The sequence below is a fragment of the Ptychodera flava genome, chromosome 13 (genome assembly GCF_041260155.1).
Source record: "Ptychodera flava strain L36383 chromosome 13, AS_Pfla_20210202, whole genome shotgun sequence".
Classification (NCBI taxonomy): domain Eukaryota; kingdom Metazoa; phylum Hemichordata; class Enteropneusta; family Ptychoderidae; genus Ptychodera; species Ptychodera flava.
The window spans coordinates 7,889,416-7,908,642 of NC_091940.1; the positions used below are offsets into that span (position 1 = coordinate 7,889,416).

The window sequence follows — 19,227 nt, forward strand, 5'->3', positions numbered from 1 at the left end:
CGTATGCATTTATGTACAATTATGAAAATAATTAATTTTACAGAACCACTTAAAAAGTGACAATTGAACCCTATAAGGGTAACGAGTAGTGCTTATGTTATTCATGCATCTGACATAATATGTTATTGAAAACTCTGAGATGTGTCAATCTTGAAAGTCTATTTGTTTCATGCTCCTCATTTAACATTTCTGACAAATATGTACTGTGTTGAAAATAGGTGCCTTAAATTGCCATGATTTGCATAAATTGTGAAAGCATTTCACTTTGAATCATATTGGCATGTTATTGCCATAGATGAAAACTTGAAAGTACTGCAGTTTGGTGTAAGATGAAAACATACAAGCAGTCAAGTTAAAAACTCGATCTTTCTGTTCATTTGTCTTTTTTTAAATAAATGGCTAAAAACGTTAAGGCTTAAAAATTAATACCTAACTGAGGCCAGAGAAAAAAAATAGTGTTCCTCAGATGTGTTTTAAAGCAAAGCTACAGAGGCAGTGGGCAATTTTTTTCTTTAAAAAAGCAAGAAAGACACTTGCAGTATTTTCTTGTTAACCCCTTCAAGGTTGGGTCTGAAATAACTCGCTATTTGTTTCAATTTCAATGACAAAAATTTCCACATTGGCTGAAGAAGAAGTGCACGATTCCTAGGAACAATTTGATTCTTCTTCCTGACCTAGAAAAGCAGTACCATATGTATTACTTCAAGATTAACACTAATAACATAAACTTGATCAAACATTATCCAATACTCAATCAATCCTATATTGACACAATATTGAGTTAGCTATAGTGCTAAACTCATTGCCAATATGTAATGCCTCATGTATAATGACATTAATGGTAGAAATATCCGCTACTCTACCAGTAGTGATTTTACCAATATTTCATCTCACATAGTAGGGTGTGTGTTTCATTCATTGACATATCAATGCAGAATGAATCTCTAAGCATAGAAGGCAATGTGATTGAACAATGGCACTGCAGGGTGTATACTGGTCTATTAAGCTTATATAAGTAATCTCAAAATAAATCTTTTAAAGTGAACTCCCGATATTTAAAATTGCAGTTTATTCACTTGAATGTTCCCTGAGGATGTGTATTATACTACAGTTGCAACTCAACATCAGATTCCATGAAATTCCGTTATCTTTAATGCATATATATTTCAATCACTAAGATGTGTTTCCACTCTATAATGAAGGTCACTATTTTGACATGAAAAGGATTTAGGTATTAAACTGATCCGGTTCCAAGGGAATTCATTGAGATTTAATTAAAGACGTGATCATACAATCCTGTTAATCTCCAGCTTTAGTTGAGGTTAACGTTATGGATAAGAATTTTTTTCTTTTTTTTTTTTTTTTTTGGCCTGTGATATTTTGCAGGTTCATCGTTTCTAAGTTCAACGAACTCCTGCTGTAACAGTCCATATCTTCACTGTGGTAAGAGAAATATTGATGAAATAGTGATATTTAATCAGAAACCGATGGGTATAATATATGGCATGGCATAAAGTCAAAATAGCATACCAGTAGAAAATGGGAATAAACCTGTTTCAGTTGTTGCAATCTTCTCACAAAAAGATTTTGTTACAGTAGTTTGTTATCTGATTGGAATTGCTACATATTACAGAATGTCACGCCCTATGACTGCATATAATGTCACACAATATCCACAGGAGCTCTATCACATAATTTTACAGCCCTTGTCATTTGAGTTTGCAGTATCAGTGTTTGGCACACACAGATTTCTTGACTGTAATGTAAGGTTATTTACTCTGACACACAAAATCAAAGGACATGAAGATTGCGGCGCATTCTTTTACTGTACCCAATATTTCAAAATAAAAACACTATAGCAGAGCTTTTACCTCTGGCAGAAGTGACAGTTGCAGTGGGTTTTTTTATTCAGGTGTATGATTGGCTGAAAACTTTGCAGTGCGGCCAACCCATGGAGGTAGCTCACAGTGTGCTACTTCATTGGTCACCACACCCAGTTCTACCATTTTAAGAACAAAGGGCATTATTTGTACAGATAAGTCATTTTTTATTGAGGATATCTCAATAAATGCAAAATTTGAGCTAGTCTTTCTGGAAATGGCCAAAATTATTTGTGATAAATAGAATCCAGAAGCGTCGCTCACGCTCATACTTTGTTAGTTGTGACCTATGGCGCATTATGCAGTTTTGACTGCATCCAATGATATCCGCATCAACACATAGTGAGTGATACTCATTGTCGCCCACTGCAATGCAGTTTTTGCTATCAGAATGAGTTACTGAACTGGTTTTGCAAAAAATACTGAAATGTTCTTTACTGTCGATGCTGACAATCAGAATATCTCTCTTCGTCATATGATCTACGAAACCAATCACCTTTCTCATGTAAGTTTATAAACTATCAGTTGCAAGAGATAACTGCTGGTTGCCTTTCCACAGTGTACCGTATTGCACATTCTTAATTGGGCTGACTGAGACTGCAAAGTTTTTAGCCAATCATACGCCTGAATAGAGAAAATATTACTTTTTCGAGAGGTAAAAGTTCTGCTACAGTGTATTTATTTTGTATGATAAAAGAACATGTGGCAATGGACACATCCTTCGATGTTGTGTGTTAGAGTTTAACAACGTGTACTTCACAGTCAAGAAATCTGTGTGTGCCAAACAGTGAAACTCCAAACTCAAATGACAAGCCCTGTAAAACAATAATCATTTACCAGTGGCTGTTTCCACATAAGTGTAACATTTATGATTATAAACTTGCCATGACTGAATATGCACAGAAATTAAAGGACAAAATAGCAATAATATAGAAATAATAGATGACGCGCTGACCATTAACATTTACTTATGGGCAAGGGCGAGAGGAAAGCCAAAAATTAACGGGCGAGGCTTGCCAAGCCCGTTAATTAAATTTCCTCTCGCCCATGCCCATAAATAAACATTGATGGTCAGCGCGGAGTCTGTTATTTCCATTATATTATCAACAAACCCTAATAACCATCAAAATTTAGGAAAATTTCCCGTGTGAATGACAACGGGGCCCAGAACCTGTCAGTGAGTAGTGCGCGCGCTCCAAATCAAGATATATTTTTTGAAAAAAAGCGTCTAAACTTGGCCCACAAATGCTCCATTTTATTTTGTGGTTGATTATAATCTTTGTACAAATCACAATTTTCGTTTTGGCCGTAAAGTTACTATGTTTACAATATAATTCATATTCACGGACATGAAAACAAACCATTACTGTGTATTTGTGGGCAGTCACGTGGTTCAGCTCGACCAATTATAAAAACACAATGAGCAGAACATGGTAATGCACTCATGTATGGACACAGAAAATTTGAATGATCTTGTTGCAAATTACATGAAAAACTGTACCGTGTCATATTCGATAGAAAGCAGGCAAATCATTCTTTTCAAAACCACAAAATCTTTAAAATATCCTAAAACTGGATATGAGCAAATTTCGGGAGAGTTTCATTATAATTGGACGGGTCCAATACAGATCCTATTAGATCTGTTTGGCCTCAAAAACCACTGCATTGATTGGTGACGGTTAAACTAACTTGCACGCAATGTCTTCTAAAGATTTAAGACCTGTGTGCGAGTTTTACAAATACGTCTGCTTGTTTGGTGCATTATAAGGTTCTTTCACCTGTTTGAACAATTGCCAATTATCACTGCTTGCCATCTAACAACATTTGTACAACTCAATAGCACATTGGTTTGCACCCTGACATACAAAGGTGACCATTATTTACATGTTAATCCATTGAGGCGTATCATGGCCGCAAAACAACTTGAGAGAATAAAAGCTTGAAAACCAACTATTGAAAATCATGGACAATACAGTGCTTAATAAAATTAATCAAGAAAAATATTTTTCCAATTAAATTTAACTGGAGAATAAGCGTTTTCAAAGTATCTAATCCATAGGGGCATTTTGTGGAACGTATTCCCAAAGGACTTACAACAACATTGAAAACAAGAAGTGAGCTAGTAGTTTGACAAGTGAGGAGTTTGACATAGCTTTCCTTTTTCCATTTTCCAAAGACAAGACGACCATACCACTAACCAGTACTACAAATTGCAAACATTGGGGTTTAACCACTCCCTTGTAGGGATGTAGGGGTTCATAGCGTTCAAAAATGTGCGCCAAATTGCAGACTTTCTAGCTGTCACACCTTCTAAAAAATCGGATGGCTGTCGCGAAACACAGATGACAAGCAGTGAACTGCAGACTTTAAACTGTGACTACAAGCTGGGATTATTCTAAAAGGAAATTGCTCAAACACTTTAGGCAATCTAACTGAAAAATATCATCTGCAGATGTGACATGCTCTTTTGAGAATTGCTGTGTTTACCTTTTAGTTGTACATCTCTTGAAATTTTATGGTTTTTACTTCCAGGAACACTTTAAAGCTGTTAACTGAAATTTGAGCTGTATTTTCCTCCAGCTGCTCTGAAAGTTGTCAAGTACTGACAGGAAATTCAAGCATCTATTGGGAAAGTGACAGACTGATTCTAACTTCATTCTTCAAGGATTTTGATGGATCAATACTGACTCAGTTACAACTGCTAGACCAGGAAAAATCAATTCATTTTGACAACACCAGTGGTACAGAAAAATAGTGGATACGTCAGTGATTTTTATCACTATAATTTAATGATTTCAATTGTAATTATCCCAACAAAAGGTATCTTAAATCGTATGAATTCAAAAACCAGCTGATATATTTCATCATATCCTTATATATAGTTAGCTGGCCGTGTAGTTTGCATATATTAAACACTATCATGTTTTTTTAAACATTACATAGACATTGTGCCTTTACAGTTAACTGTTTAATAAAACTTCAGAATAAACGCTGTCAGTGAGTGGGCACATGATATACCAGGTAAGTGAAAAATACGGATAATATTTAGATTGAGGGGGTCAATCTCTCCATGGTGTATCTTTCATTTCAAAAAATCTCATTGACCATGGCTATTACATCAAATGGTATCAAATTTACAAAATGAAAAAATTCCAGATCTAAAAATTGCATTTGGTAATTACTTTTAGTTTTAATAGATCAATATCATATATACCAATGGTATATACATCAATTTTCTTTGTGAATGACAAATTGCAGCCAGCATACTTTCACAATTTCTCATCACTTTTGGTTTGTCACAATAATCCTAATTCCTGTACTGTACACATGTACCCGTACAAACCATATCAGGGTATTTCACATGGGGAATTAAGCATTAGCTAATTTTTAATACAGCCAAAGTCTCTCTGGAAATTCCCCAGGAAATGACAAGAAAATTAGCTCTATACAAATCTGATCTCACTCTAATACTAATAAATTCATTCATTATTTTCTGCCAATTGCACAAATCTCTGAACGTCATAATCAAATCAAACAGTCCCTGGTGTATGCAAGAATTATACAAACTGCCATGGCTTGGTTTGGACAATGTCAAAGATCTTCCCTTAACATGAACGTGAGAGAGACAATCATACGATCACCTTCTCAGAGATCTCTTGTATCTTGTAAAGATAAAAAGTATAAAAAAAATAATTTTTCATTCAAGAAATTTTGTCCAAAGCTGGTTTTTGATTCCCAGTGGTATTTCAAATTGACTTTTTCTTTCAGCAGGAAATATGAATACACGTTTCATGTATCTCTCATTCTGTCATTGAAAAATAGCACAAGTTTTATGGAAAGTTTTTACAAAAATGTGAGATTAATAAGTGCACATTTCATGCATGGAAATATTGACGTCAAGCATTTTATTTGGACAAGAGTCAAACTGTAAACAAAAATCAGGATTAGTGTTTTAACATTAGTATACTTTTTTGCTAAACCTTTTTATACATATTCTGAAAACACATGTAGAACTAATTACAGTCTTTGGGAGGTTTTGATAAAGTTCTAAAGTGATACTCTGGATGAAGCATCAAAAATATTATATAGGTATTGTTAAATGTTTCATGTCTTTGTCTGTTTGGGCACCTGCCTCATTCTATGAAGACAGAATCCCATTTGTCAAAACTTGTCAGATGAAACATGTTTCTTTAAAAACTTCCTTTCTGCATAAAATTTGAAGAGGGTCTTCAAAAAAATACTAATTTGAGAAAAACTGTATACATGTGTTAACAGGTATTCAGAGATCATGATGTCAGTCATAAGGAGGAGTATTTAGCCATAAAGTGAGAGTTTCATAAAATAGATGACAATGATTTATGTTGAATTCAACTTTGCAAATTGGCAGCTGTCTTGAGAGGAAATTTGTTTTAGTCTAGCACATCAATTATATTTCCATATAGAGTAGATATGTTCATGGTGATCTATCCTAAAGTTGATGATTTTGCCCAAAAATACCTATGACTGATCACACTTTTATTTTTTTTGGCATTCTGAGTGAAAGGTGCAGTTTCAAATGATGAACACGCTGTATAATGCAGCACGTCAAGATGATAAAACTTTCGCCAGTTCAATTGTCAGCCCAATGAGTGTTGATCAATAGATACAAATTAATAGTTGACGACAAAATAAAGTTCAATTTCCACTCGGATTCCCTCCTAAGCATTTTCATTATCTTCAGTACATCTACAGAGATCTATGGATCTAAATTGACAGGCACCTAAAGTTTTCTGTTCGTAGGATCTAAATAGGATTCAACCCACAAAAGGGCTGTGTAGTTTGCACATCTTATTTGGCATTCAAAGTTTTATCTACAAATTTAGATTAGATATACAAACAAGGACTTTTTAGTTTCATGTATACCATCCTCCTATACCTCTTTGGAATATGGATTATATATATATATATATATATATATATATATATATATATATATATATATATATATATATATATATATATATATATATATATATATATATATATATATATATATATATATATACAAGCATGGCAAAGCGACTTACGGTAAAATTTGGTAACAAGTAGAAAACAGGACCTAGGTTTACTCAGATATATGGAAACACACATAACAGAGACAAGAACCCGCAGAACCTCGCGCGGATAGATAGGAACATCAGAAGCAAAGCAACGGAAGCATTCGAAATAAGATAAGTTAAACCATGATTCATCTGATGATCATTACAGAGAACAAATGTAGCATGAAACTCTGAGTAACGCCTAAGTCCGGGCCCTGAGTGTTTTCTACTTGTTATCAATTTTTAACATATGTTTGTGTATATATATATATATAGAGAGAGAGAGAGAGAGAGAGAGAGAGAGAGAGAGAGAGAGAGAGAGATAGATGTGAGTGTGTGTTGTGTACGAATTCATTTTTCAATTCTCTTGAGAGGATAGCCTCGCATATATATATATATATCAATTAAATGAACACTTCCCTTTTTCCACTACATTAATATGCCAAGTTGTATCAAATCACAGAGATTAGGTTGTTAGAAAACATGCAGAGGCTATGTGTGTAACATGGAAAATTCCAATAACAGTAACAAGGGAAGTCCTTCAAAGATTGAAAACGGATGTGAAACTAAATAGCCTGTGTGTTAAGGGTATTGACTCAAAACATGATCCCATCTGGCAAAATATAATACTTTTCAAAATTTTTTGGAAAATACACCTACGATTAGTAATATTATCACAGAAAATTTCAAAAATGGAGATGGTTTTTTGAGGAAATTAAACTCAAAATGTAAAATTTTCATCTTAGTAGGATGAAATGTATGTAAGCTGGATGATTGGAGGCTTCATTGGTTTTGTCCCTGAAAGGATTTGATGATACTTTTTGTTGTACTTCAAACCATTTTAATATGCAACACTTACAGCCACATCAAGTAATAATGATGTTTTCAATTGTTTTTCAAACTCTAAAGTTATGGTGTGATTGAATCTACTTCAATTTCTACATTCTGAATGTACTCTTCAAGTTGTGAATAAAAACGTGACCAGAATGAATAAAATCTGAAATGCAGAAATTTTGGATTCAAGTTTTTTTGGCAACAAATTGATAGGAAGTACTTTCTGATTTGTGGATTATATACTGGAAGTCACTGAAAATTTCTGTAGTACTTTTGATGAGATTACAACCATTTTCCAAGAGTAGATGTGCTATTTCTCAAATGTGATTGCATGATCAATGCATTGTGAAGAGCTCCTGGCAGTCACAAAGACACTCTCACAGCAATTGAAATTTCATGTTAGTACAGTATGAGAAGTTTTCACAAATCGCTGGTGACTAATTGACTTTCACGACTTTCTTACAGTGTTTTACAGTAAAATGTAAGTTTTCCTAGGAGTTTAATACACCCTGGAAGTGAAATCTTGGCTGAAATAGCAACTTTAACTGCAAAAACTGGAGCAATACTGCAAAGACGTAATCTTTTTTTCTGATCAACTTCTACAGCAGTTTGCCTCATACTGCATGGCTATGATGATGTTCAGCGCAGTCATTCAAATTCAACAAGACTTTGAGTTATTCTAGAAATTCAATCCTAGAAATCCATTTCAATGATTGCCCATAGAATAGCAATAAATGTTGCCTCCAACTTCAATAATAACAACTTAAATAAAAAAGTTTTGGAGAAAAATATTATCTCCTGATTAAAATCATAAAAAAACTAAAAAAAGTGACACTTTGTGCTTGGAAACATACAAGAGCAGTTCATAGAAGTAAACAACAACCACTTTGAAGAATATCTTCCTATCCAAAACATTATTAGTTCAGTTAAAATAGTGTTTTCTTATCTCAGACTTGATGGGCGTTAATCAATGAAAAGATTTGGAGACTTTATTGTCCATGGCCAGCTGTTTGTGTCAGATGTGATTGTATCTAGCAGTGGCAGAATATGTATTTCTTCATTTTATGCTGAACAAATGTGATACTGTTAAGTTATCACAAACTTGCACATGGCCGTACACTAGAGTTTTGGTCCTGTATTCAATACTTTGAATTTTTTTTCAGGGATGAATTGATGAACAAGCTGAAAGTGCAAATGTATAAGAATTTCACAGTGGTGACACTATAATTATACAAATTCATAGTAAATACCAAAAGTGATATTTTGTCAAAAACATAATGTGAAAAAGATCTGAAAGAGTAATTATAATTACGGTACGTCTGGTCTGACATTTGTCATGTGAAGTGTTTAAATGTTCCTCAGTATGGTTGCTGTGAATGAATACACTGAAAGTTCCTTGAATTATTAAGTTTCCAAGTTTCACATATTTCACGGCATAAAAAACCTGCATGGTTCAATGATTTTATCTACCAAGGGACTAACAAATACATTAACCTACACCTGAAATTGAGAGGATTTTCTTGTGGCAAGCTGGTGGCACAAATTTGCCTGTTTTAGCAGTCAGGGCTTGCAACAGAGTCATAAAAGGTTAGTTTTATAACGGTCCAAGAAAAAAGTCAAATTTAAACAAATGCAAAGGTACTTACCAATACCAATATGGAGTCTACGCAACATCATCAACAGTGAAGTTCAAAATCATTGGGATTGATCAACGACGAAAAGCCAAAAAATAGTCATCTGAGAAAGGAAAGTTGGTCACCAGGGCAACCTTTGAAATCACCTTCCTTAATGTTGGATCCATATTCCAGGATGGAAAGTTCATTTCCCAGGTTAGGAACTGCCATTCATTGCTGGATTAGCGTGGCGAAATTGATTCCTGCGGAAAACAAAGGAAGTGTGAGAATGCCTCAGATGGGCAAGTAATTTCCCATCCCAGTCAGAAATGACTCGCCTGTTGCCTTGTGGACCAACAACAATCTGAACACTATTACTTGCATCCATTCACTCGATGTAAAAGTGCACACCATTTCTAATAAAAGGGGGATTGAACGTCTTCCAATCAAAAGAGTGGATTTGACCATTTTTTATACAGGGGGTTTGGAGCACCTGTCTTTTTATTTTCTTGGATGTATAAATTTACATCGAGTTAAACACATGTTAAAAACATTTTCCTGAGAACAATCTGCCGATATATATCAAGTCCGATAAATCCACATGGGAATGGACACACTGACGAATGGCTTAGTTGCCATGGAAACCGATGAAGAGTAATACTGCATGATAGTGACTGATGAAATTTACAAACCTCGCATAATCTTGAATGAAAATCTTGAATGAAATGAATAACCAGATAACTTTCACTGAAGTATATTTTGAATAGCAATACTGATACTGTAAGCTTTGCAATAGATGCGTGGGTATAATAGAGTATCTGGATTTTCTGATGCATCAAAATGACTCAAAATGGATCAATGCTTTCTATATCCTCTAAATCCCTTTTGACAATGTCGCTGCTTTCATCACCGCTAGACAGTATCAAAGCTGGCAGATGGAAATGTTTATGTGCTTCAATCCAGTCCACAGGTCAATTCCAATTCAGCTTATGCACTGTTTAAACTTATAATGACATTTTTGCTGAGGATTTACACCATGAAAGCTATATGTTTAAGATTTTGCATTATGGATTTAGAGCTATCGCATGTACAATAGTGAAAATGTCATTGTGTGAGAACAAGTTGCTAGAGAATGGAAGTTGTCAGGACACTTTTCACTGAAAAAATATGAGAATTAAAGCATTATTCTCACTTTAAAGTTTGTAATTTCAAAACACACCAAAAATTTGTCAAAGCTCTATAACCTCAAAGTGTCTGACAAATGCAGTTATTTACACAACCTACTTTGTAGGATTGTGTAAATTATAGATTCATCTATTAGGAATCAAAGTTCTCTCTTTCTTGCTTCTAATTGACAAATTAGACCAGCCATTATCATTGAAAGTGACAAGACTCTACATTTTACCTTGGTTGGGGGTTGAGAAAAGTTTGTCTATTTTTTTACTTTGTGCTAGACCCCCTCCACCCAGTACCACTAAAAACACTTTATGAAAACCCATCAGTTTTTTCAATGTCCTACCGTCAATGTACACACAAAAACATACATGTAAGTTTGACTTTCAAACCTTAGCAAGGCAGTGCGGTATGTCATGGTTTATCTGATTGTTCGGTAAACATCAATTATAAATATTAGATAAATATTACCATTAATATATTAAAATGTAGAATCTTACATTCATTCTGCATGACGAGAAATATCATTAGTCAATATTCCATGTCAAAACAGGAATTTCCAATCTTAAAGATTAAATGCAAAATCCCGTCGACTGGAAACCAGACTTTCCCAGCAGGCTATTGTGAGTTTCTTACCTCATCTCCACTGAACATAATGTCTATTATGCAAGGTACGTACATGCGTTGATGCTAAGACCTATATGTTTCTGAAATCAGAAAGAAGTCTGCTTTTTCGGTATGCATTTAAAAGCTCATGTGGTACACAGCTTTGAATACACTCAGACATTGTACTTACAGTGGTTTGCTTTGATGCATTGGCATTACGCAAACTACCGTAGACATATTGTCTAATTGAGGTGTTGCCAACACTGTGCGTCAACACAAACCACTGTAACACAAACCATGAGTACGGTAGTATCGTGTGGAGCTATGAACACACTCTGTGTACAAACATGCAACAATCTTGTTTCTCGCAAAGCTTTAAACCCGTTTGACCCAATGGTTTGGCCCAAACCAATTGTTGTCAATATTATTTTATATTTGCAGGGCATCGGGGTGGAAAGATTAATCCCAACCTGAAGTCAATGCTTTTCACATTAAAAATAGCTCACACATGTACTTGGATTTTAAAACTTGGAGGAAATATCCAGATTGACAATTCCTTTGGACAAATCTTTTGTTTTAATATTCACAAAAATCATTTAAAAATTTCAAATATAAAACATGTTTAGTAATCTCCAAGCAGTTGAAGTCTGTTGACAATTGATAGATGGAGAAATAGATTTCCATATGGGCTTGATTGATGCAATAATGAAACACATCAACTGATCAACAATTTAAAAACCTCTGAATCATCTGTCATGATACCCAAGCAATGTATGTCCAATTTCCCTATATTTGAAACAATTCCTTTGCATCTGATACTGGCATTTGAGAGTCCATTTTGTTTTTACTTCAATAATGTCTGAAGGGGCAAAACGACCTTGAAAAGCAATGCGGTTTCTTGATTGGATTCACTTTGTGTGACAGGAGGAATTCCGGGAAGTAAATCGACATGAAATTGAACAGAACAAAACACAGCAATTTCATTGCAGATCAAGCAGACTTATTTACGTAATGAAAAGGAAGGAAGCCACTCAAAATAGTCTACTAGGGGGAAAGAAAAAGTTAATCCAAACCTATCGTATGGCACTTGAAAATGTTTCCATGGGTATAGGGAGGAAATTGTCTTCTATAGTTGCCATGGTGATAACGAAGCCAAGATATGCGAATAAGTAAAGTTCTAATAAAAAAGCTGGCCCTGTTGTGATGAATAGCATTGAGAAATGAATGAAATTCTGCCATGCTCATAAAACTCTGACTTTTTGACATGTTGGTTCTGCTTCACCCTTGAGCTATATAGCTATATATATATATATATATATATATATATATATATATATATATATATATATATATATATATATATATATATATATATATATATGTGTGTATGTATGTATGTATATATTTTTATAACAGTCATGCAATGCACTTCATCTGTCTCAAATTATTTCTTGAGTTTTGCTATGGTCACTGAGTTTATACCTTCAGGTGAAATGCATGCTTAGAAATCTCACTCTTCCACCCCTATTTCAAAGTTCATCAGCCCCAAACATGCACACGCATGTGAAACTGTGGGTTCAACCAAAAGCAATGGGAGTGAATTGTTGACGTAAGTGGCTTGACGATAAGTATTCCTTTGGTGTAATCTTAATATACTTTCATTTACAGAGAGTTCCTGTTGAGTTTAACCTCCTTAAACTTTAGTAAGTGTTTTGAAAAATTCATTCTCTTTCAGTGACTCGAACCTTGCTGAACGAAATCTACATGAAATTGTCTTTTGTTGAGGTCAAGAGAGTCTGTGAGTGTTTTTACACCATGCATTAATACAATACATGTATGCGTCTGAGTTGACGCGACCGTTTCTCAGTGATTTACATTGAGATATATTCTTCGGATTTCTTCAAATGCCATACTTGTGTTTCGGAACAATCTCAGCTACAAAGCATAAACTGAGAGTTGTCCGCTCAGTAAGTGAAATTGTGTACAACTAGAAATTACAACTCTGCCTGAGAAAGAGGACATTCCTAAAAAGTCTTAGGTATAGGTTTTTGCTTGTCTATCAGAGCGAAAGTATATAATTACATATATAAAAGCTTCTAGCAATAGTATTATTTTGAGTTTAATTTTCCTCATTCGCTTGTTCCAATAATATGTATGGTAGGTCTATTGATCCAATTGAAACAATAAGGATTGTGCCTGGGATCAAATGGAGGCGTTGGATTATTGTACAGTGCATAACCATTATTGCTGGTCGGTATTAAAACACACTTCAGACAGTGGTATGAAATCAATAGACAACACTCATTATAAAAAAGTACAGAAAAATGAGCACTGAAAATGTTGAATAAAAAGTTGAAATACTCAGAAAAGTTTGAACTCTCCAAGCCATTTGTTAACTTTCAGTTAACGGGTTGTTACAAAGTGGAGAGTACAAAATCAAGCAGTACTGCATGTTGGAAATTACGCTGAGAGGTAATATAACAAGTTTCCGTGACAACCATGCCTCTCAAATCCCCCTTTCCTCAAGCTCACACAATACATGTCCGATCTGTACTTACTGAGTGTGCTGCGAGGCTGCAACTAGAAGTTGTTTAAGGGAAAATTTCACATCACTACTGCTATATCAGTTGAATAAGCCTGATTTTTTGTTCTAAAGTTGGCATAAGTGTGCTCAACGCAGATATTCAATATCGCTGAAAATTGCTTCAACTGGCGGAAGACTTCAATAAAGACATCAAAAGTGAAGTTGCCGATGTACATGCATATCTGTTATTAGCTTCATTTCTGCACAGTCTTAAGGGACGACGCAATTTCCGAAAAACCACTGCAATGATATCAATCTTGGCTTTGAATCAGGAATGTTCACCAATCAGTGACAGTCTCTGAACTGAGTTACTGATAATACATGACACCTGATATTTCCTGCTTTGGTAGAAAAATCAGAGATAGTATTCTGTTCTGTACAGTTTAAAGGACTCCAAAAGGTGTCATTAATTCTGGAATAATCTGTATCGCTGGTAGTTTAAAGGACTCAAAAAATGTCATTAAATCTTGAAAAAAACAAAAAGTAAATTAATACTCATTGAGTTGTAATATATACCTCACTATAAAAGTTTTCTTTCGTTACACAAATACAAAATTTACTTGGAGATGTGAATTTTGTCAAGATATAGACAAATACAACTGTATTAAATGTTTCATAGCCAAATTTTGCTAGTTTTAACAGCTCCATTGTTTTAATGGACATCTCTCGAGTGACCATCCCTAAAGAAAAATTGGAATGAAAGGGGTGTTTTTAATCACTACTTTTTAAATGTACAATCTGCAACAGTGCATGTTCAGATTTGCAAAGCAAAAGTACACCTCAGATTAAAGAATAAAATTGTAAATAAGAAAAAATTTTATAAAAGTTTTCAGTTTCAAAGTGAATGGCTCGAGGTCTGTTTCCAGGCATGATGCAATTTTCCAAAAACTTCCTGACAGTAGAAACAAGTGATATTACATTTCAAGGACAAAGCAACCTTTGAGTGCGAAATTTTTTTGAAGGAATGAATGTTAGGCATGTTTACATCAACTATGTGTATTTTAACATTTGGGTCACAAACTTTTCGTATTTGATTGCAAAGACTAACTGTAACAATGATTTTTTTGAAATTATGAGAAAACAGGTTGCAACAATATGGTCTTGAAAGTTTTTATGTCCGTTCTACACCAATAAAAATATATGTCAGAATATCAGCATAAAAATTCCCCCAACTCCTAAAAATATCAAAATATGGTTCCTGCATGCACACAAACGGATATATGGTATGGTTATATACATGTCGGGTTTGGTACATGGCTTTAAGACGCCATGAATGGTCGGCTTATCAAAGTGATGGTATTTTGTGCATGAATAGAGATACCCCGAGGAAATTCTGAATATATGCATGGTCGGATCTGTAATGCTTGATAAAATAGCTAATTCCATTTTCATCGAACAGTGTTATTCATTCCCAAATACCAAAAAAAAAAGTGAGTTCAAATCCCAGGCTTAAAGTCTGTGAGCATATGATACCCTAAAGGCAGAATTTCATGCCGCCACACAATTGCTGCCGGTGCATCATACATTCAAGTCTCTGAGATATAAGTTTCATGTCTTAAAGTATCAGTACTTGTAAAGCAGCTAGAATTCTCCTGTGAAATCCTCTTCCTTTCTGGTGCTGTGGAATAGGACACAAGTATCAGAAAAAAAAGGGAACTTACATTGAATCGAGGCTTAAGCAGTAGTGACTTTCTGAAGATGTGTGTACGCACCTGATGTTAATGGAAACAGTAAGTACACTACAGGTTGCTGATTGTCCTGAGCTCACAAAGACCTTTTACTTTGTCGAAACTACACATAGAAGAGAAATCTGAGTGTTTATTACAGTTCATAGACTCGGCCAATGCAATCTTTTGATAAGAGAGCCAGCGCTTTCTGTAAAGCCGAGGGAATCCTAGTCTTTGTTCTTGATTTCAAAAGGATGGCATACAAACGTATCGGCTATTGTACATATTCTACCAGTGCATGTTCTGAAAAAAGGTCTTCCTTGTCAAAGATATCCACTCTCCAACAACCATGCAACAGTGCAGGGTGAAAAAAAATTGCCAGAGATTTCATCTTCACATTCAGTGAGTTATTCAATGCCTTTTTTTCTCTGGAGAATAGATAATACAAAATTATTTTAATTTGGAATCCGCATGGTTGGGATCTTACCAAACACAATTTAAAAATTTGAGAAGCTGTACTGTAACAATTTGAAGGTCGGTTAATAGAAAAATATGGCAGAAAAAATGTCCAAAATAAACCATTCTAAGAACAACAATTTCAACCATGAAGTTGGTTGGTATTCAAAATTTCCATCTGTCTTTATTTGATTTGATAGGGACTGAGCTAGTTAATACCCCACATGCCTAGCTGGTCTTTACTTTAACAGTTATTTTTGTATAATTTTTATTTTTTTCCACAGCAGATACAATAGTTTCCTTTTCACTGTATGCCTGTTCTTACTTTCCTAAACATCAATAAAGAAATGATGACAAAGTTTAAGTACTGTTGTTATACTGGTAAGTGTGAAAACAGGCAAACAGCTGTTTCAGTGCTATTAACCCTTTCAGCGCCAAGTCAATTTCTGTCACATTTATAAAATATACCCCTTTTATATACCTTTTCTGGTAAAATGCCAAACAACACAATGCAGAACTGTAAACGTGTTGGACAAGAGCATCAAAACCAGTATATTCCAAAGTCTGCTGCCACTCTAACAAGTTATGTAAGAAAATCTGTGAAGAAACATCAAAACCAACTGTTTCGCAATCTGACCTACCAAGTTTGCCAAAGGCAGAATTCATGATTTATCTCTGTATTTTATATAATAGCAATCATTAAATTACAAATGAGCAGTACTTCAAAAACGATTCGGCAACATTCAAGAAGTGATACTCATAATACATTTCAATTAGTGCCACCATTGTGGATTACTTTGCTTTGTCTATGGCAGGTACGACGTCATCAGGTTGTGGCCATACCACTTTTGTAATGATGCCGATCAGTCCAAATTTCTGAAAGCTTGAATTTCAGTAAACCAACCATTTCTCGAGAATTTAGAATCAGACCAAATGCTTTCAAAAATATGATTTCAAAATAGCATTTCACCAGTACTTGCCAGTATAATGGTGACATAGACACTAAGACCCCAAAAAATTCCTGTTCAAAACATTCATACAGAATAACATTGTACATCAAAAAAATTACACCCAGTGTACTGATACATATGTAGTTCATGTCATTGTCAACATGAACTAGGTCCAACACTGGGGAATTATTTATAAAAAGCACAAAAATTTTGACTGATTCGATCCACTCTAGGCAATGGTCTCATCTAACAGGAAACTTCAGTTCTGCACCTACAGAATGTTGCACTGACTATCTTCTGAAAAATATCTCCTTCAACAGGTATGACACCCTTCAACATTCTGCGCATTTCTCCTGCATCAGATGTGTCAAACAATGATCCAAATGATCTGGTTATCAATCTGGAAAAATTCCTTATCCCTATTATGATATCCAAGGGAGAGTTACATAATAGATTTGGGGAAATGGGTGTGCGAAAGGTTGACTGTAAAACACATTATTTTATTTTTAATTGTTGAATTCAAAATATTGAGGTTCATGTACCTAACTTTTAGAAGCAGGAAAAATATTTGAGAAAAATTTGACAATTCATTTTTTAATGTACTGAGAAGGCAGTAAAATGTTCAGTTGAATAAAGTTTGGCAAATACTGTCAATGTCAAAAAATAAATATTATTTGTTCAGGTAACCATTTAGTGTACGGATATAAAAACAATATGGAAAAGTTAAAAAGAAAATTTCTAGTAATTACAAGCAAGACTGTAGTACTCTTTATGCTACTGAAGATTATTGATTGACCTAGCTCACTTTAAATTCTGAGAAACCACAGTGCCTCCGTCATGTGATATAGGTGACATACAGTGGTGAAATTCAATGCTTTGGAGCAGATTATAAGGAGATTGCTCCCTGCGGCAGTCTAGCTTATTGAGATACATACATGCTAGACCTGCAGAAATTTGTAACAAGATGTCGTGCGTTTATTACAAGAGATAAGTTATGCCTCTGGAGTCGTGTGTGGCGCACAATAATATTCATGTTAGAATTAGAAGGTTACATTCATGGGGAGAATTGTGCAATAGAAAATAAAAAGGTTGGTATTATACTGGCAATTTGGCATGGAAATTAATCTTGGTAGAACAAAGCGTCGAAAAAGTTGAAAATTTCAGATATACTGAAGTGTTTGCCAGTCTACAATGCTAAATTTGTTCCGTCTGAGAATGCCTCAGCTGTGGACACATGATACAAAGCTTTGTTTGAGTGTTTTGAGTGGCATTCGGTGTATGCATAATTGCCGGAAGAACTTAGAGAGCGGAGAACCCAGAGAGTTGAAAACTCGTTGAAAGCTCCGGGGCTAGTACGTGAGAGCCTCACAATTGGAAACAACTCTATCATCAATTTTGTATTAATGCCAGCTTCCTGCTAGTGTATTGCGTGCTACATCAAACGTTATAAATGTTCCTTCCAACACCTTCACTCTGACGACAAGCACGCAAAATATATGTGATCAATACTCAATACTGACTGAGTCAATTACATGCTGAATCTGTCTAAATAACCCATACTTGTTAAGGCTGGTGAAACTTTCATTAGGCCTTAATTGTGGCGTATCATTTTGATGCGCTGAACTTTGCAGTATTAAAGTAAAAGCAGAATGACAATTGAGCTCTTTTCTCAGAGTTATACTCTGATCATCTAAATCATGAAGTCAGTAATTTCTAAATTATCACAACACTTAAACAGCATTATAAGCAGTCGATTGTGTTTATGTCCTGTCAGCAACGCTTTCTAGAAATGTCACAGAGAGGGTGGTTTACAGCACTTTCTATGGAACCCAAACACCAAAAAGAGTGGAAAAAGTAAAAGAAAATTCTTATAGATGGTTGAACTTAAACTCTGCTGATTCAGAAGAGCAGTGATTGTGTAATTTAAGCCTTACTGAAGTTTTCGTTTTATCTCATTATCCAGAATGCATCAGGGAAATTTGTTCTGGCAAATAGAGTTATAGACAATATAAATTATATCGTACTTGCTAAAAAACAGAGATTTTTTCAAGTATTGAATAGACAATCCAGATTATTTCTAATATGCTATCTCAATCTAATTTGAATGCAGGACCTCTAAGAAAGTTACATCTTGAAACTTCATGTTCGCTGCATGTAGAAGGACTCTTTCCTATGTCTTGAATTATGGCTAATTTGCATATTTGATGTTTATGAATAAGTTTGCATATGGTGCAGTATCTTCGCAATTGACAGTCTTAAAAAGGATGAAAAAGAGAAGTTACTCGCATTTTATAATGAATTTAAAATTGACAACTTACAATATAAATACAGATGATTTGTTGTTTTGCCTTCAGGCACGGACAAACAGATTGTAGATTGTAGATAA

At 34.6% G+C, this 19,227-nt stretch overlaps 1 protein-coding gene across 2 annotated transcripts in view; it reads right to left on the reverse strand.

Annotated features, from left to right (window-relative positions):
- The window catches only part of LOC139147297 (suppressor of tumorigenicity 14 protein-like), a 39,227-nt gene that overhangs the window by 17,653 nt on the left and 2,347 nt on the right, over nt 1–19,227 (reverse strand). The window contains exons 1-2 of one of the 2 annotated variants that reach the window (XM_070718344.1): nt 15,430–15,547; nt 9,439–9,668 (exon numbers count right to left, since the gene is read on the reverse strand). In XM_070718344.1, the coding sequence (XP_070574445.1) occupies nt 9,439–9,469 (31 nt within the window). In that variant the 5' untranslated portion in view covers nt 9,470–9,668; nt 15,430–15,547. Of the gene's footprint in view, nt 1–9,438; nt 9,669–15,429; nt 15,548–19,227 lie in introns of those variants that run through there. The other variant, XM_070718345.1, reaches the window with a different exon arrangement.